The following is a 16,683-nucleotide window of genomic DNA, read 5'->3' as shown; positions in this document are numbered from 1 at the left end:
CTTCTGGAGCTTGTGTTGTTTTTGTTTCTTTTTTAGTTTCTTTTTTTTTTTTTTTTTTTTGCTTTGTTTTCGCTGCTTTTTCCCTGTTGCCTTTTTTCTCTCCCTCTCTCCACTTTTCCAACTGGAAATGTAGATTGATGCAGAAGCACGAGGCATTCGGGGAAATTCAACGAAAAGTAATCACCACACCCTGAAAAAGATGACAGCCCGTGGGAGGGGGAAAGAACGAAGAAAAACGGGAATCTCCGAAAGCCGTAGAAAACATAGTGCAAAAGAAATTGATGAAGAAAACAAATGCTTACCGTTGACGCGAAAGTTCTACCTCGGGAACACGAGAATCCTTGTACTCACGGTCTTCGTAGACGACCTGGAAATCGTCACCCTTGCGAGAAGGCGCGGGGAGACGGTCCTTGGTGATATGGATATCGACTTCTTCTCTTCCGTAGACACGCGGGTCGGGAAGAGGAGCAGAGGTTCGAGTATCTTCCCGTTCGACGTGCGAAGTACGATCGAGATTGACTTCTCCCTCTACTCTAGTCAGAGTAGTCTCAGGAACAGCGTCACTCCGGTACGACGACGGGAAGACACTGAAGGGGATGGGGACGCGGGCGTCAAAGTCCAGATTGGCTGTCCTTTGGGCGTCTCTTCTCGAATCCCTTTCGAACTGTTGCGAAACAACTCGAAAGGCGAGACAAGAAAAGACTCTTTACTGGGAGAGAAGTCTTTCTCGTGAGAAATGTGAATTAGATTGAAGATTAGATAGATCTAATCTGAATCAGATTGATCGGATGGTTGACAGGAAGGGGGGAATGTGAGATAAACTCAAGAATAATGCTGGGGAGGAAGAGGAAGAAGGAATGGAAGAGGGAAGAGAGGAGAAAGGAAGAAGAAGAAGAGGATGAGGGGCTTGAAATAGGAAGGGAGAGGCCGTCCTTCACTACTGCTGCTGTATCTAATCATAACAAACACCTTACTTTCTACGGAGCACACCCAAAAAAACCTCCTCCATACAGCAACAGAATCATAACTTTCAGTCAATCAATCAATCAATCTCTCAATCATCACATTGATTTCTTCCATCCAATGCTGCTGCTCCTTGTTTCCACGCGTTTGTTTACTGCGCTTTGCCCCGTTTGGGCCTCTTCCAGCCTCCCGATCAGAAACATCCTCTGGGGTTTCATCCATCCGAGGTTGCGGGTGATAATCGCTTTCTCCGGATGGTACGAAAGAAAATCATTATTGTTCTCGTCGACTCTTGTCCCTTTGGGATCAATTTATGCTCAAGAAGAAGCATGTGCTAACTGCAATGGTCATTGCTGATAGAGATATATATAGCTACTTCTGATTGACTCCATCAACCTCCATCCTGCTGCATACGAACGGCCCCATCAACATATCGGTCAACAATGCTTCAAGATAATACATATCACATTAAGTGGTTCTATCAAAACATTTTGTCCCATTCAGAAGGATGAATCTTCACATGCATGAGGATGATATGATCTAGCCCGTGGGATGAACTACTCTCCTCTCCATACGCCGTACTCTGTACACCCAATAAGGATAATGCAATCAGGAATAAAATCTGGAGGCTGGCCAGCATGGGCACTTACACAGAGCTGAAACTCAAAAAACACACCAATCTCCATGGCAACCTCGACTTCCCCCCGGGTCGAATCGGGAATCTGGATCCCTTGGCGCTACTGGGCTGGGACGATCGACCGTGATGGTGGCTTTTGCGCAGCTCTTCTCCTCAACAGCTCGACTAAGCAATTAGTGAGCAGCATTGGCGTGATTGCAGCAGAGCTCTCTTCCAGAGAGACGCAGAGAATCAACCGAGAATATGGAAGAGATACTCCTCATAATTCTAGTTACAGTCAGTACCATTATCATCATCACTTTCCGGCATTTCCTATCGCTCTGGCCCATCTGCAATTGATCCAGACAATCCTCGTGGAGCTCCGTCATTGGATTTGGGGTTTCATCGGCGGTCCCCATCTCACTCCCCGCCGGTCATGTTTCTTGTAAGCTGTGGCTTTCCCCTCTCCAGGCCGGCAGCAGCTTACAGGCTGACAGCCCTAATCTAAAGTGCTCCACGGTTCCACCCCAGTGCTTCTGATCTCTATCATGATTGCTCTGGTTTCATGGGTGCTCCTCGCAGTAAGCGCCCGCCAGCCATCGATTTTCTTGAGCTGTGTCCTTTTACGTTAGCTTGCCGTCAGACACCAAGGTAACAATGTTAATGAACTGTCGTTCGTCACCGCTTCAACCCAATCTCAGGTGTCGGCTGTCCAATCTAGACACATTCCCATATTTATCGATAGATACCCGACTGAAGGAAAAGCAAGAGGTTGGCGCAAGTGGCTGGCGTTTCTGCCTTCTGGCCCCTGGGTTGCCGTGTGGGCCCTGTACGAGATCGGAATCAATGGGGAGTGGACTCGTGGGTGGAGAGCGAAGAGCTCGTTTCCATGTCTCCCAGCTTCCCATCCCGAGGTTGTTGCACGGGTCAACACAGCCGATCATCGGGTACTTTTGCATGCTGGTCGCTGTGCATTCTGGAGCTCAACGGAGCTCGTTTTGATTGAAGGATAATCAAGGCACAAACTGCGTACCTGAACCTTCAGGCTTCAGTCGATGTGTTGTTAGTACTCCGTCATGAATGTCCGAAGAAGTCAGATAACCCATCAGAAACAATGAATGTCCTATTCAACAAGGAACGATTCAAATAATGGCATATAGTACTCCGTAGATAATTTTATAAATGTTACAGATTTCCTTGATCCTCCTTCTATCCAACAGTGATGATCTTTCTGCCGAGAACTCCTCGAACCTAAGATGGTGTATTAAGACCCTTAAACCTTTGCCCATTGCCCATATTATCCATATTCCCAAACCAATGTCCCAATGAAAATCATTATTAAATAGCTCAGAAATCGTAGAAGAAAGACAGAGAGGAAGAAGAAAATAAATCAAGTCTGCTCCATTGTAGGAGTCATAATAGCAATTCCTCCACACGTTGCGTGGCCGGTTGAGAGAAGCGAAGGTATCACAGCAGATTAGGTTCATGGAGGGATGGGGAGCAAAGTATCGAAATCAACGGCAAATAGGGAGCATCTAGCTCCCTCTTGTATAGGCGTAGCAATTCGTAGTATCGTAGAAACGTGAGAAGGATCGGGACTTCGGCCATAGGCAGCTATCGGAGAAGACTTCTCGGAGTGAGAAAACCTGCCAAATTCATAGATTACAAGCAAATATGCTTTGATATATATAGTGGAAGAAGCGAGCAGATATTTCGATCGGGCCCCTCTAGCTGCGCATGCCAAATGCCTTTCGAAGACGAGGAAATCGTTTCTTCCGCCCTCCCTGTGGGAAGACGACATCCTTTGCGCTGAGGCCATTGTTGCCATTGATGTTAGCTAAGTGTTGATCCTCGCGCGGAGGTGCAGCTTCGGAGCTCTGCATATTAGTTGCGGTGTCACTTGCGGTGGGCTCATTATGGCGGGCAATAGATGCACTTCCGTCTTCAGATGCACCCGCCGCTAACGGGTGCTGCTCCGCCGCAGTTCCAGCCGCTGCGGCTTCTGACCCTTTGCGCCCAGAGTCCAGTGGAAGACCGTTGTCGTTCGCTTTCTTCAAGCCTCCCTTGGTGAGCTTCGAAGGGGAAGTCCCGGAGTGATTGGCAGTAACAGTTGTGACCGTAGCTCCCCGCGTGGAATTCAGCAAATTCTCCTCCCGCATGTGAGCGAGGTCCTCAGGGTTGGACTTGGAGACCTTGTGTTCCATGGGTCGCCTAGATTTCTTCAGGGTGAACCGGCCCAGAATTCCAGACACTCGCCCCTTTGCCGGCCGGTGGAGGAACTCATCCAGCTCCTCCTCTGTCATTCCACGCGACCTGGCCACTGCAGCAAGTCCCGGGTCGTGCGAAAGAAGATTAGGTTTTTTGGAGACAGCTGCTGGTGCAGGGGTGGCTGGCCTCTCGTTCTCAGAGCTATCTTCGAGTTCCGTCGAATCGCCGTCGTTTGTTCCCTGCCGTCGAGGAATGCCGCGAACCGGACGAAGGGTGTGTATCACGCGGCCTTCCTCATCGTCACTTGAATCATCGTATCGAAGTTGCAGTTTCCGCTGCCGGAAATCAGCATCTTCGTCATCGGAATCCGGGAATCGTGATACGAAACGAGGCGTGGTTGTCTTGGTGACCTTCGATTTCGGAGACCTGCCAGAGGAGAAGATTGAAGTCTTGTCGTTCTTGGGTTCACTGCTCCGTAATGTGGTGCGCATGGTACCTGTGCCTGACCCCGAGGAAAGGGGCCGACTTTCGATGGAAGGCGATGATGCCCGGCCGGGAGACGGTGGCATGGCGCGGATCGGAGGGCCTCCCCGCATGGTGCGTCGCATGGTACGCTGTCCACCCTTTTTGGCACGGCGCGTGGACCTTATAAAACTGCTGGATGAGTCGCTTCCAGTGGACATTCTCCTTTGAGGCATGGAGGGCGCTCTGCCGTTGATAGTTCTCTCGCTAGGAGGAGCTGGACCGATTTCCTTTTGGATGACCGGCCCGAACGACACAGGTCTCTTTTTGGCCCGCTCAGAGCCGGCTCGACGTAAAGCAGATGTACCGTTGCCGGATGGGCCGCGTGATGAGCCATCCGTTGCAACAACATCACGTAGCCCTGAATCACTGTATACTATGGTTGACATGGGCCGCTTCGCTTGACTCGCGCGTGCGGACGAATGTATGTCTTTGTCGGTCGCTTGCCTCTGACCTGTAGACCGTGTCGGGAATGGAGGGTAATGATACGATAATGGAAGACACTCTTGAGGGGAGGTGGGAGAGTCGGCAGCCTGCGCAGTAATACGCGCTTCTTGCACGGGAGTTGCTGCGCGACCAGCCTGACTTGACTCTTCGAGCCTGCTCGCCGTTCCATTTTTGGACTCTGCTCCGAATCCGCGCGTGCCGTCTTCGGAGAATGTGTTGCCGATGAGAGAATCAACAGGTCGGCCGTCTTTGCCTTGCGCTATCCGCGCATCCACGATCGCATTGATTGAGCCAAAGCCATCACCATCGACAACCTCCTCAGCGTCGCTGTAAACACTTTCCCCTGACTCGTCATCACTCTCCTTGCCATTCGGCATATGCTCATCGACAGCTTTGCCACGTGCTCTCCTCTTGCCTTTCTTTTTGCTAGTGGCTTTGGAGTCAAGCTCTAACGAGGTACGCGGGAAACCACCGGGGACACTATATATCTCAAGACTTGAACGCCCTTTTTCGGCACCAGGTGAGACTGTTCGGGCCGTCACGCCCTGTAGCGCTAACTCCACATCTGGAGTCATTAATGGTTCCTGCTCCTGCATCAAGTGCGCATCCACTACTGACGGTTTCAGAGCCTGAGAAGCTTGAGACACCGGCTCATGAACGAAGGCACTATCTTGTCTGACTGCATTGCTCGTTTGGTCGCTAGCACCTTCAGAAAACTCAGTGAGGGGGATGCGATCGACTTCTGTGCCAGGTTGATGAGCTGTTATTGAAGGCTTGGACAAGATGCCTCGAACGGAATGGTCATTCGAGACAGACCGGCCGGAGACCACTGCTTCGAACTCAGACGAGGCGGTAGACTCATTGTCACTGAAGTCCGGCTGGGCGGGCTCAGGTTCGTCCTCTCGGCGTCCTCTTATCCTGCCAAAAGAAGGAAGAGCAGGCCGGGGCTTCAAAACCTCATCAAACTCATCAGGATCAACGGCATCCAGTTGAGAGGTCTTCCGCTTACCGACCCCGAACCATCCAGTTTTGGTCCTGAATTTTTCAGGAGGCTCAGGGGTCAGTTCCTCTGGGGAGGTTGGCGGACTCGCTGCAACTCCAACAATTTCCGCATCATCGTCAAAGCTTACTTTGACAGGCTTCCTACGGTAGCCGAGTCTGGAACCATCGTCTGAAGCCACAGAAGTGGCGTCAGAGAGCTCACTGAGTGCCGGACCTGGACGGAGAACGCTTCCATTTCTCCCACTAGGAGACAACGAACTTTTTCGCGCATTTTTCAGCGCGGATTTGACCGGTGAAACTGATCTCGGAGGAGGTTGATGCTCAGCAATTCCAGCCACTGCGAGTTGAGAGGAAAATCGCGCAGATCTACCCGGACTGCTGCTGGAATAACGGATGGGGGATTGTTGTAGCCCATGTTCTAGCCCCGTAAATTCATCCGACTCAACGGAATGGACGGGGTAGGTAGGTCGTGCATCCTTTTCGTCTGGCGTGGCTGGCGTTCTGATGATTGAAGGTTCCGCAGCATACAAATGCTCCGAAAAATTGGGCACAGGTTCGCCGATAGGCGAAACACTCCCGGCGCGCGGATGATCGAAGCGACTCCCAGTTTCCTCTGGGCCCGCCCGTTCTTCACCCTGGGAGTCTTCTTCAGGTACGGTAGGCGTCCGCTTTGGCCCCATCGCAGGAGAGGATATTTGCCTCAAGTCCTGACTTCGCGCATGACTATTAGTGGCCACTTCTCGATGATTACCGAAGCGATTGACCACTGGTGAGTGACTCGTTCCGTCGGATTTGGGCACCACAGCAGCCTGTGCAGCTGCGACAGCGGTACCAACGGAAGACGCGGTTCGCCCGGGGCTTCCGGTAACGAGCCCAGTTGCCTTCTTTATTGCCTGGTTTTTCGCTACCCGGGCATTCGGAGACCCGGCGGGCGACAACTCGTGGTTGAGCGACACGTTAGTCAAGGCCTCACGTTGTGTGGGAAATTGGCGCGAGATAGTTGGGGAGGTTGGTCGGCCATTCATCGGATATGAGAAATTGATTGAGTTTCGACTGGCTGTTCGTTCGAGCTCGGGAACCGTACACAAGGGCTGGGATTGGATGTGCGACTGGCTGGACGACGATCGCAGCGATCTGTCAACACTCATACCGCGACCCAGCTTCTTATGTTTGGGCGAGGAGTTGAATCGCATGCTTGGCTCCAGGCTGACGGAGCGCCGACCAGGGTTTCTCCGGCCTGAAAATTCCAGAGGCATGGAGGGCAGGGGTGGAACGACATCCACTTGGCCGTTACTGGTAGCAGGTCGACGCGGGGATTGTTCTCGGAACGTTCTATTGCTCATGGAGCTCGAGCTATTACTGCGACGAAGGTCTGTCCTGCTGCCTGGACGGAGGCTACCGGTCTGCGAAGTCACGGAGGCCCGTCTTTGAATCATTCTCTTGGTCTGGACATTTTCCACGGGAGTTGGAGTGGGCGTGAGACTTCGTAGAGCCGCCGCGGCCGCAGCAGAAGACAGACTGCTTGAGGAGGGTTGGGATTTAAGGAAGGCATGGGTGGCAGCGGACTGGGCGGACTGTGAGGATACAGTGGAGAGAGGCTAGAGGAAAGCAAAGAAAATCAGCTTCAGCCATTTTGAATTTGCGAAATGCGGCTAAACTGCAAAGCTCACCTGATGACGAGATGTGCTTCTCCTTCTGCGGAACATATTGGGTCCTCAAGCGAAAGAAACTCGATATCGTCGCGTCTGCCTCAAACGGCGGACACGGGAGCTGACGTCGACAAAGACACAAGTTTCTTCGTGCCTTATTTATCAATGTGACTCAATACTCAGATCTCGAAGAGCAGCGACGGATAGTTATAGTAGTTCTTCTAGCCGTAGAATCCGTGACGTTCGAAAAGTCCTCGGACTGCCTGGCAATATTGTGCTGCGTTGTCAGCGAGAGGGGGGAGCGGAAAAAAAGGCCGGAAGATTTCCTCAAAGAACGTATAAGGGAGAGTATTTAGAAGAACAAGGGGGGATGAAGGGAAGGAAGAAACGGGAAAAATTGATGCGAAACTGAATGGAGAAATCAAGTAATCAGTTTCAATGACGATGAGTAGAGGGGAGTTGCAGTACCAACTCCCAAGAAGGGGGATAATGCTGATCGAGAGTCGAAGGGGCACACTTTGCGTCATGGACTGGAGGCCGATCAAGTCAAATTAATGAGCGATTGAGCAGCGCCTCTTATTTTCACTTTCATTTTTATTCTTTTTAGTTTGGTCGTTCTGGTGGGGTTAGCCCTTTTTAGCTTTTTCTTGTATTGGTGAGGATCATCTGGAATTCTTCAAGATCGATAGATTAGGGTCCTTCTTGCGTGCTGCAGGATGTCTTCTGTAAGGCATCGATGATGTATGTGGGTGTGAATATGTAGGTGCCTGAGGTTGCATCTTGCATCTCCCTAGTTGGTACCTTGAAAATAAGGTTACCAATGAACAAGTGAAGGTGTTGTCTGCCTTATTGCCTTCCATGCCTTGATTTTCGGGTAATCAATATGGCTGATCTTTATGGAGACTCCAACATATATACTCTGCGTTCATGCGGAGAAATGTAGATCTATAGATCGATACGAATGCACAAAGCTCTCACTATCTAACAACTGCATGGTACATCTCACATTCAACATCCAAGCAAAGTGATAACATGGCATCTCTTCCCCTTCCACCTCATGTCTCTAGTCGATCCGTCTCCACCTCCGCCCTTAACTTCCACATCCTCGAGGCCGGCTACTCTCCCGACCACAACCGTCCTCTGATCCTGCTTCTCCATGGCTTCCCCGAACTGGCCTTCTCATGGCGCAAGATCCTGCCCCGTCTCGCAGAGGCAGGGTACTACGCCGTCGCCCCCGACCAGCGCGGATTCGGCCGCACCACAGGCTGGGACACCCGCAGCTACGACGAGGTAGATCTGTCCACCTTCTCGCTCACCTCGCTAGTACGAGACATGGTGATTCTCGTTCACGCACTGGGATACCGCTCCGTCCGCTGCGTCGTGGGCCACGACTGCGGCGCCGTATCCGCCGCCATGTGCGCATTGATCCGGCCAGACTTCTTCGAAAGCGTAGTCCTGCTGAGCCATCCGTTCAACGGCACGCCATCCCTGCCCTTCAACACCGCCAACAACCGTGACCATGACCATGACCATGACCACGGAACCCCAGGAAGCGGCGGCATGGAATCCGCCGCCAGCAACCACATCCACGCTGAGCTGGCCCAGCGCGACCGCAAACACTACAAATGGTACTACTCCACCGCCTCGGCAAACGACGAGATGAGCCTCCTCCCGGGCCGACTCCGCGAGTTCCTGCGCGGGTACTTTCACCTCAAGAGCGGCTCGTGCGCGCGCAACCACCCGCGTCCATTAAACTGGACAGCGGATGAACTACTCCAACTACCGTTCTACTACATCATGCCGCTGGACGCTACCATGCCCGAAGCCATCGCGCTGGACATGGCGAACGAGCCGGAGAAAGCTCAGCAGCTTTCGCAGACCTGGCTGCCTGATGCGGATCTGGATGTTTACGTGGCTGAGTATGGGCGGACGGGGTTCCAGGGTGGGTTGAACTGGTACCGAGTGCGGACGGCGGCGAATGGTTGGTTCACACGGGATTTTGACGCGTTTGCGGGGAAGAAAATCGAGGTGCCTTGTGCGTTTGTGTCGGGGAAGATGGACTGGGGAATTTACCAGGAGCCGGGGGCCTTGGAGAAGATGGTGAATGGGGAGGTGTGCAGTGATTTTAGGTTCCTGAGGTTGATTGATGGGGTGGGGCATTGGGCGCCTCAGGAGAGTCCGGATGAGGTTGCTGGTGCGATTCTGGACCTGGTGCGTAGTCTGAAATGAGCATGTAAAGCCATATCTTGACTTTTGATCAACAGGTATCTGCTTCAATCATAGGGTCGTGGCCTATAACGCCTGTAGGATAAGAATGCGTGACTCACAACAAGGCAGAGTGAGGTGTTATAGACAAGGAAGTCTCGCAAAGTCATGCAATAAGATACTCAAATTGGGTATGTAATGCAAAGAAAAACCACAACAGCCAAAATGAAACACAGATCTACATCATCGCCCAGCTGAACAATGCTATCATGTACACAGGCAGCATGCTCATCAGCGACGGCTTGGGCGCCGCCGCCGACGTGAGCGACGTTGTTGTGAAGACCTCGCCAAAGGTGATGATGCTCGAGTTGAAGCAGTTGTCACGCGTCACTTCCTCTACCTCTGTCGGTTCGGCGAATTCAATATCCACGCACTGCGTCATGGTCAGATTCAGCCACTCGGCAAAAAGCAGGGGACGTACATTGTACAAAGCTGCACCGTGCTTGGCAGTCTCAATAACCTGAATAGTGGCGTGGTCGCCTGGACTCACACTAATGTTCGCCGGCAGTGGGACCTGTGGCAGACAGATCGTACCGGGATAAGGGTTATTGGTCGGACCTGTGATCTGGAAGGGAGAGATCATAGGATGGCTCATGTTCGGAGGGACTGTTCCCAGGCCCAGGTTGATGTAGATGAGGGCGGTTTGATGACCCTGGAACCAGCCAGGTTGGAAGGCAACAGCGCCGCCTCCGACCGGCCATTTCGTTCGGTTGGTGGATGTCGGCATTCCTCCGCCTGCAAAATGATACGATCATCCATTAGCTGTGCACACGTTCATGGACAGAGTCGAAGATCAGCCGGGTAGTCCCTACAAGGATATATCCACTCCATGCCGTAGGGGTAGATTAGTGAGTTATTAAAGTAAGCTGCCCCCAAACCATTTGCCTCTTCGACACTGCCGTTGGTGTGGAGGTTGTTTCCTCTGTAGCCTGGGTACGTGATGACGGTGTGGGCGTTGGCGAGTCCAGCACACAGCAGTGCGATGAATGCCGCCCATTGCGATATCGAGGATTGAAGCACCATGATGTATGCGAGACCTTCACGGAAGGCAAGGGATAATAGGTCAACTGCAACGGCAGAAGCAGTACTGCAGATAAAAGGGAACAACCGTCTTCTTTTCGGATGTGAAACTCCTACGGGAGTGTTCAAGTCGAGTCAAGTCAAGCAGTTGGCGAACAGTTCAACCGTCCGAAACGCAGAGAATGATCATCATCCGAAAGAAAAATAAGCTTCGCGAGCAGCAGCCGAAGGAACCAAATAGGGGAGGGCGTTCACGTCTTTTTGAAAGAGAGCGAATAAAGCCCGGAGGCCAGGTCTTGCAGCAGACTTTCATCGTGACTTGACTACCGCGGGGAGTAGATTAACATTGGACGAGTGAGCATGCAGGAGACTCTGATGTGACCACACCCGCAGGTTGAAAGGTTGAAAATTGGCTGTAGCGTCTGCCTCGTTCCTCTGTGCTTGAAAGGCAGTGTTGCGCCCGTGAGGAGACGACCAGTCTCGCCATCGGATTGGATCGACTGGGCTTCTAAGACGCTGGGCTGCAAGTGGCATCACGTCCTGGCAGGGATAGTTGAAGCCATTCTGCGCCGATGATTCGTGGAGCAAAGGAGGTGGAAGCGCCCCGATCTTGACGCTAGAAGAGAGGAGCCGTCATGGGCTGGGCGCTTAGAGAACCTCCGTGAGTGCAGCAGAAGGGGCGATCACTGTGACGGATGCACATCAATTCGAGTGAATAACGACGCATCCTAAAGACTCGAGGTTATCCGCCATTAGAATGACTTAATCATCTCGATATTCCTCATGTTTTGATACTGGACTTGGAATAGCATCTGGCTGATGTTGGTGGCTGTTAGCGCACTCCGGCAGCTCATCCAGAGCTCAGGGCCTGATAATCAAGGACACCAATCCAATATTGTATTATTCTTACTTGTGTGCATAGTAATCTCAAGCTGATATGACCATTCCATTAAATCAAGACACGATCTCTTACTCCGTAGTGAGGTACCTAAGGAGACTTGAAAAGGTCACTATGTACGGAGTACCCCTTACGGATAGATGGTCCCGATAACTGATAGCTGATATGATACTCGATAAGCTCCACCCCACCACAGATAACCATCCTGATAATGATAACAAAAATCACCCCAGCATGAGCATCAACTGCCAACCACTGTACAGTGTACACTCCCCTAAGAATAACCCGAACCACATATATACCAAGATGCCCCACACAGGGCGTCCCAGAAAACCCAATCCCAAACTCCAGCAGCAGAAACGCCTGCAAGTCACCGACGCAGACGGCTGGACGCACGTCACCACCAACAAAAACGTGCGACGGGCGCTGCGCCCAAACCGCAGCGCCGACGCAGGCCACTCGTCAAACCCGTCGCTGATCCCAGCCGAAGCCCCCTCGCGATTAACCCTCGACGACCTCCAAACCCAATTCAATGGGTACCGCGAGAGATGGGAGGGATCGGAGACATGGCGCGTGTTGGCGGGCACACTCCAGAGGAGATTCGAAGGGTCGAGTTCGATCTCCGATCCAGATCCCCATGCGACTCCGCTGGAGAACATCGTCTGCATTGGACTGGGAAGTCCGAGCGGATTTCTGCGAGGGGGGTGGGTAGATCGCCGGAGTGTGGCGCTGTATCAGCTCGCTGCGTTGGTGGGCGTAATGGAACTGATCAGTGAGTCGATTGCTGCGACCAGTCTATGCGCCTCGTGTGAAAGACCATTGGCTAACGATTGCATTCTTCCATTGATCAGAGAAATACTTTCCCTCGATCACAACCTACGCCCAGGATCCCGTCTTCAACCAGCTCGACCGGTCCCTCCTCACGTCTCTCGATATCACCGTTCTTGATCACCCCGAGGGGTTTGCAAAGGTCTCCGATCGGTCATTTCTGTACTGTCCCGGTGCGGAACGAACGCATCTTGAGCAATTGCTTTCATCGGATCCGCCGTTGCTCTTCGGGGGTCCCCTGGAGGGGATTGAGTCCGAGGTTGTTGGTCGGTATCTCGGCACGAGGGGGTCAGTGCGAGTTCCGACATTTGGAAGCAATGAGCATGCGTTTTGGAATATGCGGTTGTATCTTTCGAAGAATGAGAGTTGAAACGAGCATGTTGAGTTCTGCGCGCGACACTCAGATAAACCAGTATATACCCATTGTATCCGTAGAGAAAGTACTGATGATTCATGATTATTAAAAGTATGTAAAGAAAATACTACTACCGCTGTCACAATAGTGATCGATATTCTATACAATGCTAAAACTCAATAATCCACAGGTTCAATGGTCGTCAAACTAACCCCTAGCCAGAGCCTGCTATGGTATATACAGACATGCCCTCAATCATCAACAAGTGTATCTTAGCAAGGAGTGTTAATTTCCATGTGCAATATGAGACAAGCTTCAAATAAAGCCATGCAAAAATCAGCGGCAAGCAGAGAGTAGAGCTCTGACCCCGACTGAGGAAGAGAATACTCAACAGGTGGTAACGTACACAATCAAGGAGAGAAGGGAGAACAGCACCAACGCCAAAAGCCAAAGACTTGTGGAGGTCCGTCAGGATATGCGTCGTCAAGCATGCTATTGTAGAAGGGGGAAAATTTGTTGGGGGAGGCTTCATGTGCAAGAATAGATGGATTGAAAGGGGTACCAAAAGCTATTGCATTGAGCGTCAAAACGAAAATGTGAATCACAGTCATCGAGTGGCCGTTTTGCCGCCACAGTCGGGAATCTTGAGGCCAGGCTTGAGGTTACGAGCCGCGTCCATGAGACCCCATTTGTCTTCCCAATTCTCATTCGCAGTATTGTACTGGATCTTCCATGGCTCGTCGAAGGCCTCGAACCTGTCGCATTTGTTAGCCGCGGTGATCGAAACCAGTTGACTGCTTAGGGCGGATGTAGGGTTCATACCAGAAGTAATCCGTGCCATTTTCCAGGGCTTGACAGACCCAGTCCTCCATGAATTTGTTCATCTCGTCGATGCCGGCCACGGAACCCGCTGTGTCGTTCGGGCAGTTACCACCATCCCCGCAATCATTTCCTCCGGCGCTGGGCCAGCCAACCTCAGAGATGACCTGCTTCTTGTTGGTGCCCTTGGTCAAGGCAACGTCGTGATCCTGCCAGAATTGCCAGGTCCAAGCCGCAGCTTGATCAACCGGAATGCCTCCGAAGAAAGGGTGCACGTTCGACATGACGACATCTGCCTCTTGAACCAAAGTTGCATCCCAGTTGTCACCTAGATCTGATGTTGCGACTGGTAAATCAAGGTTCTTCTTTTTGAAGTAGTCCTTCACTTCTTGCATGTAGTTGATGAGGGTCTTCTGCGCGGTAGCCTTGTCACTTCCTGCTCGAAAGAGGGCTTCATTACCAACAATGGCCCCGTTGAAGATGGAAGTGTCGTTGGCGTCATCGATAATCTTGTACAATTGATCCACCTGCCGTCTTGACGTCGTTTCGTTACTGTCGATCCACACGCCGAGCCAGATTTTCATATCTTTCAGCTCGAGCTTGTTGATCGCGTGGAGGACCATCTCCGTCTGGTTGCAGTCCGTACCGTAGAGTCGCACGTTGTTTGTTAGTTGCGTGAGCACGGCCATATCCCGGGTCACATTGTTCTGAGATGGAGGATACTTGAGACATAGAGGATATTGGACACCCCACGGGGTGTAATCAATACCGGGAAAAACCTTGTGCAAATTCTTGTTGTTCATCAGGGCCTTGATCTCGGCAGAGTTCTTATCCAGATCCCCGTTGGCGCTTGTATCGCCGGTCGCCGTCTGTGTGGAGGAAGAGGAAGCCGAGGATGACTCTGCACCGTGTTTGTGGCCTATCGTACCACCGACCGCACCTCCTACGATGGCCCCGACAATGATGAAAGCCAGGATCGCCCCCACAATCCACCCACGCTTTTTGCTCCCCCCTCCTGGCTTCGGCTTGACCCAGCGACCCTTCTCTCCAGCCTCGAGACCAGCTCCCGGAACTGGTCCGTACGATGTGTCGGCGGCACTCTTGCCCCCGAAAAGCTCGCCCAAATTCCCCAAGACTCCACCTGCTGCAGCACCTCCAGCCGCCGCAGGAACGGCCTGAGACTTGCGGGCCCCGGATCTTGTGTTCGGCGCGGGTGCGAAGCCGTCATCGCCGTCATCGACGATCTCATCCGGATTGATGTCAAGAGGTAGATCGTTCGAGCTATAAGCCGAGTGCCGTTGGTAGGGACCGGCGTTCAGACCTGCTACACCCTGATATGGGCTATCATAGAGGTTGCGTTGCGATGGGCTCGATGTGCTGAGATGCGAAACGGATTGACCCGGGGTCAACTGTCCAGCCGGGGCAGCGGCTGCCCCCAAAGCGATATTGGAACCGTACGAATATCGAGGCTGGAGCGTCTCGGAGCTTCCATACGCTCCATGCTCCGGTGGCGTAGGGATATATGGGTTATCGGATCCCGTGGTGCTGAACCCTCGCTCTGCAGGAACATTAGCCTCATGGCCGTCTGTGCCCCTCAGGGCCTCCACTCCACTCAAACGATCGTGGCTATTGGCAACGCCGAGAGCAATACCGCGAATGCCGCCTCCCACGGCCCCTGGTCCCAGATTATCCATCCCCGGGGTCGCTGATGAACCCGTCCGTAACGAGGGTGACGGTCCTAGACCCTGACCCCATCCCCGATGGTCGTCCTCCGGCACTGACCCAAGTCCACGGTCCATTCCCTGACCATTGATCGGATTCGTGCGGGCTCCGTCGGAGATCGGGGAATCATCGTCGTACTGCGAGTGCATGGCCTGAGTTCTGGAAGATGGATGTGCTAAACCATCGTCGCCCTCGCCAAAACTGAATGTCCGGTTGGGACCGGACATTGTTCAAACCACAACCAGCACACCGGTATACCTTTGTATGGATTCTTCTGCCACTTTCCGGTATCCGAAAGAGTAGTTATGCTAGGTCAAGCAACCGATGATGAGTTGGTTCGTAATTAGAAAAGGAGGCAGCTCCAGGGCTAATTATTGGAATTGGGTTGCGCCAGAAAGTTACTCAGATTGACCGATCAAGTTTAGTTAATCCGGGCAAGGCGGCGACTTTTATGAAACTGACAATAATAATAGTGAATCAGCGGGACAGGGCACAAGTGTCGAACCACGGTTCCCAGCGATGACAGCAGAGAACTTGAGATATTTCAGGAACAGTCAGGAAGAGCAAAAGAAAGGTTGGGAATATCAAGCGGGAACTTGGGAGCACGCAAGCTTGACAGCAGGTGAACTCTCGACAAGTCGAAGAGTTTCAATTACTTAGACAGATCCGGGGCAAAGAAGAGCATTCCGTAATAAGCGTGGCAGAAGAATGCGACATTGACAGGATATTTTGGGAGTACCAATAAGACTTGTATCAGAGAAACACTTACCTGGGTATCTATCTAGTCGATAGTGTCTGACCATGCGAGGAGGAAAAGGCCAGAAAAGCGGAAACCTAAGCCAGCATCGCAATAGTCGACGCTGTCGCTGTTGATGTCGATGTCGATACGGAGTACAGGAAGGAGAATAATGCCCCAAGGGTTGATCGAGTGTAGAATCGAGATGGAATCCAAACAGACAAAATAGCTTCAAAAAGTGACCGATTCACAAACAATGAAAGAAGCAACGTGAGGGGAACGGAAACCAGCGACTGCATGCGGAATACTGTATGTTATGACTTTCCAACTGCCGAATCAAGCACAGACACTTGATGCTGATGCTGATGCTGATCACGGTCGGCCGGTGGCCCCGACAACCTGATTTAGTGCTGTCGGTCTGCCTGTCACCACAAATATCCCTCTACCTCTATTTAAAAAGCCCTTCTTCTTTTGTTTTATTCTGTTCTCATCAGATTTGCTTCCCATATTCCAGTAATTATTCTGATCTCAAGTCCAGCAATGACTTGCGAGTTACGACAGTGGATGATCCGCCGCTCAGGGTCTAGGTTGGATCCACGTTGTCAGGGACTATTTTTTCCCTTTCAAACGTCA

At 52.0% G+C, this 16,683-nt stretch overlaps 5 protein-coding genes across 5 annotated transcripts; 2 read left to right on the top strand and 3 right to left on the bottom strand.

Moving 5' to 3' along the window:
• Positions 1-298: 298 nt before the first annotated feature.
• Positions 299-7,464, bottom strand: CDV56_109283 (uncharacterized protein; the record flags this gene model as incomplete). The annotated part of the gene is made up of 3 exons (XM_026762902.1): positions 299-664; positions 3,376-7,356; positions 7,429-7,464. The coding sequence occupies 3 exons, from the start codon at positions 7,462-7,464 to the stop codon at positions 299-301; spliced, it is 4,383 nt and encodes a 1,460-aa protein (XP_026617352.1).
• Positions 7,465-8,439: 975 nt separating this feature from the next.
• On the top strand, positions 8,440-9,636 carry CDV56_109262 (alpha/beta fold hydrolase; the record flags this gene model as incomplete). The annotated part of the gene is made up of 1 exon (XM_026762881.1): positions 8,440-9,636. One exon carries the CDS (start codon positions 8,440-8,442, stop codon positions 9,634-9,636), a length of 1,197 nt encoding a protein of 398 aa, XP_026617351.1.
• Positions 9,637-9,850: 214 nt separating this feature from the next.
• Positions 9,851-10,695, bottom strand: CDV56_109251 (copper acquisition factor BIM1-like domain-containing protein; the record flags this gene model as incomplete). The annotated part of the gene is made up of 3 exons (XM_026762870.1): positions 9,851-10,045; positions 10,094-10,407; positions 10,551-10,695. 3 exons carry the CDS (start codon positions 10,693-10,695, stop codon positions 9,851-9,853), a joined length of 654 nt encoding a protein of 217 aa, XP_026617350.1.
• A 1,201-nt stretch (positions 10,696-11,896) lies between these two features.
• On the top strand, positions 11,897-12,788 carry CDV56_109228 (SRR1 family protein; the record flags this gene model as incomplete). Its single annotated transcript, XM_026762847.1, has 2 exons — positions 11,897-12,362; positions 12,442-12,788. The coding sequence occupies 2 exons, from the start codon at positions 11,897-11,899 to the stop codon at positions 12,786-12,788; spliced, it is 813 nt and encodes a 270-aa protein (XP_026617349.1).
• Positions 12,789-13,380: 592 nt separating this feature from the next.
• On the bottom strand, positions 13,381-15,541 carry bgt3 (putative cell wall glucanase; the record flags this gene model as incomplete). Its single annotated transcript, XM_026762824.1, has 2 exons — positions 13,381-13,528; positions 13,596-15,541. The coding sequence occupies 2 exons, from the start codon at positions 15,539-15,541 to the stop codon at positions 13,381-13,383; spliced, it is 2,094 nt and encodes a 697-aa protein (XP_026617348.1).
• Between the last annotated feature and the right edge of the window lie 1,142 nt (positions 15,542-16,683).

This window comes from Aspergillus thermomutatus (genome assembly GCF_002237265.1).
Source record: "Aspergillus thermomutatus strain HMR AF 39 chromosome Unknown NODE_25, whole genome shotgun sequence".
NCBI classification, from domain to species: domain Eukaryota; kingdom Fungi; phylum Ascomycota; class Eurotiomycetes; order Eurotiales; family Aspergillaceae; genus Aspergillus; species Aspergillus thermomutatus.
Note: the sequence above shows the minus strand (reverse complement) of the source record. Positions and strands in the feature narration are given on the sequence as shown.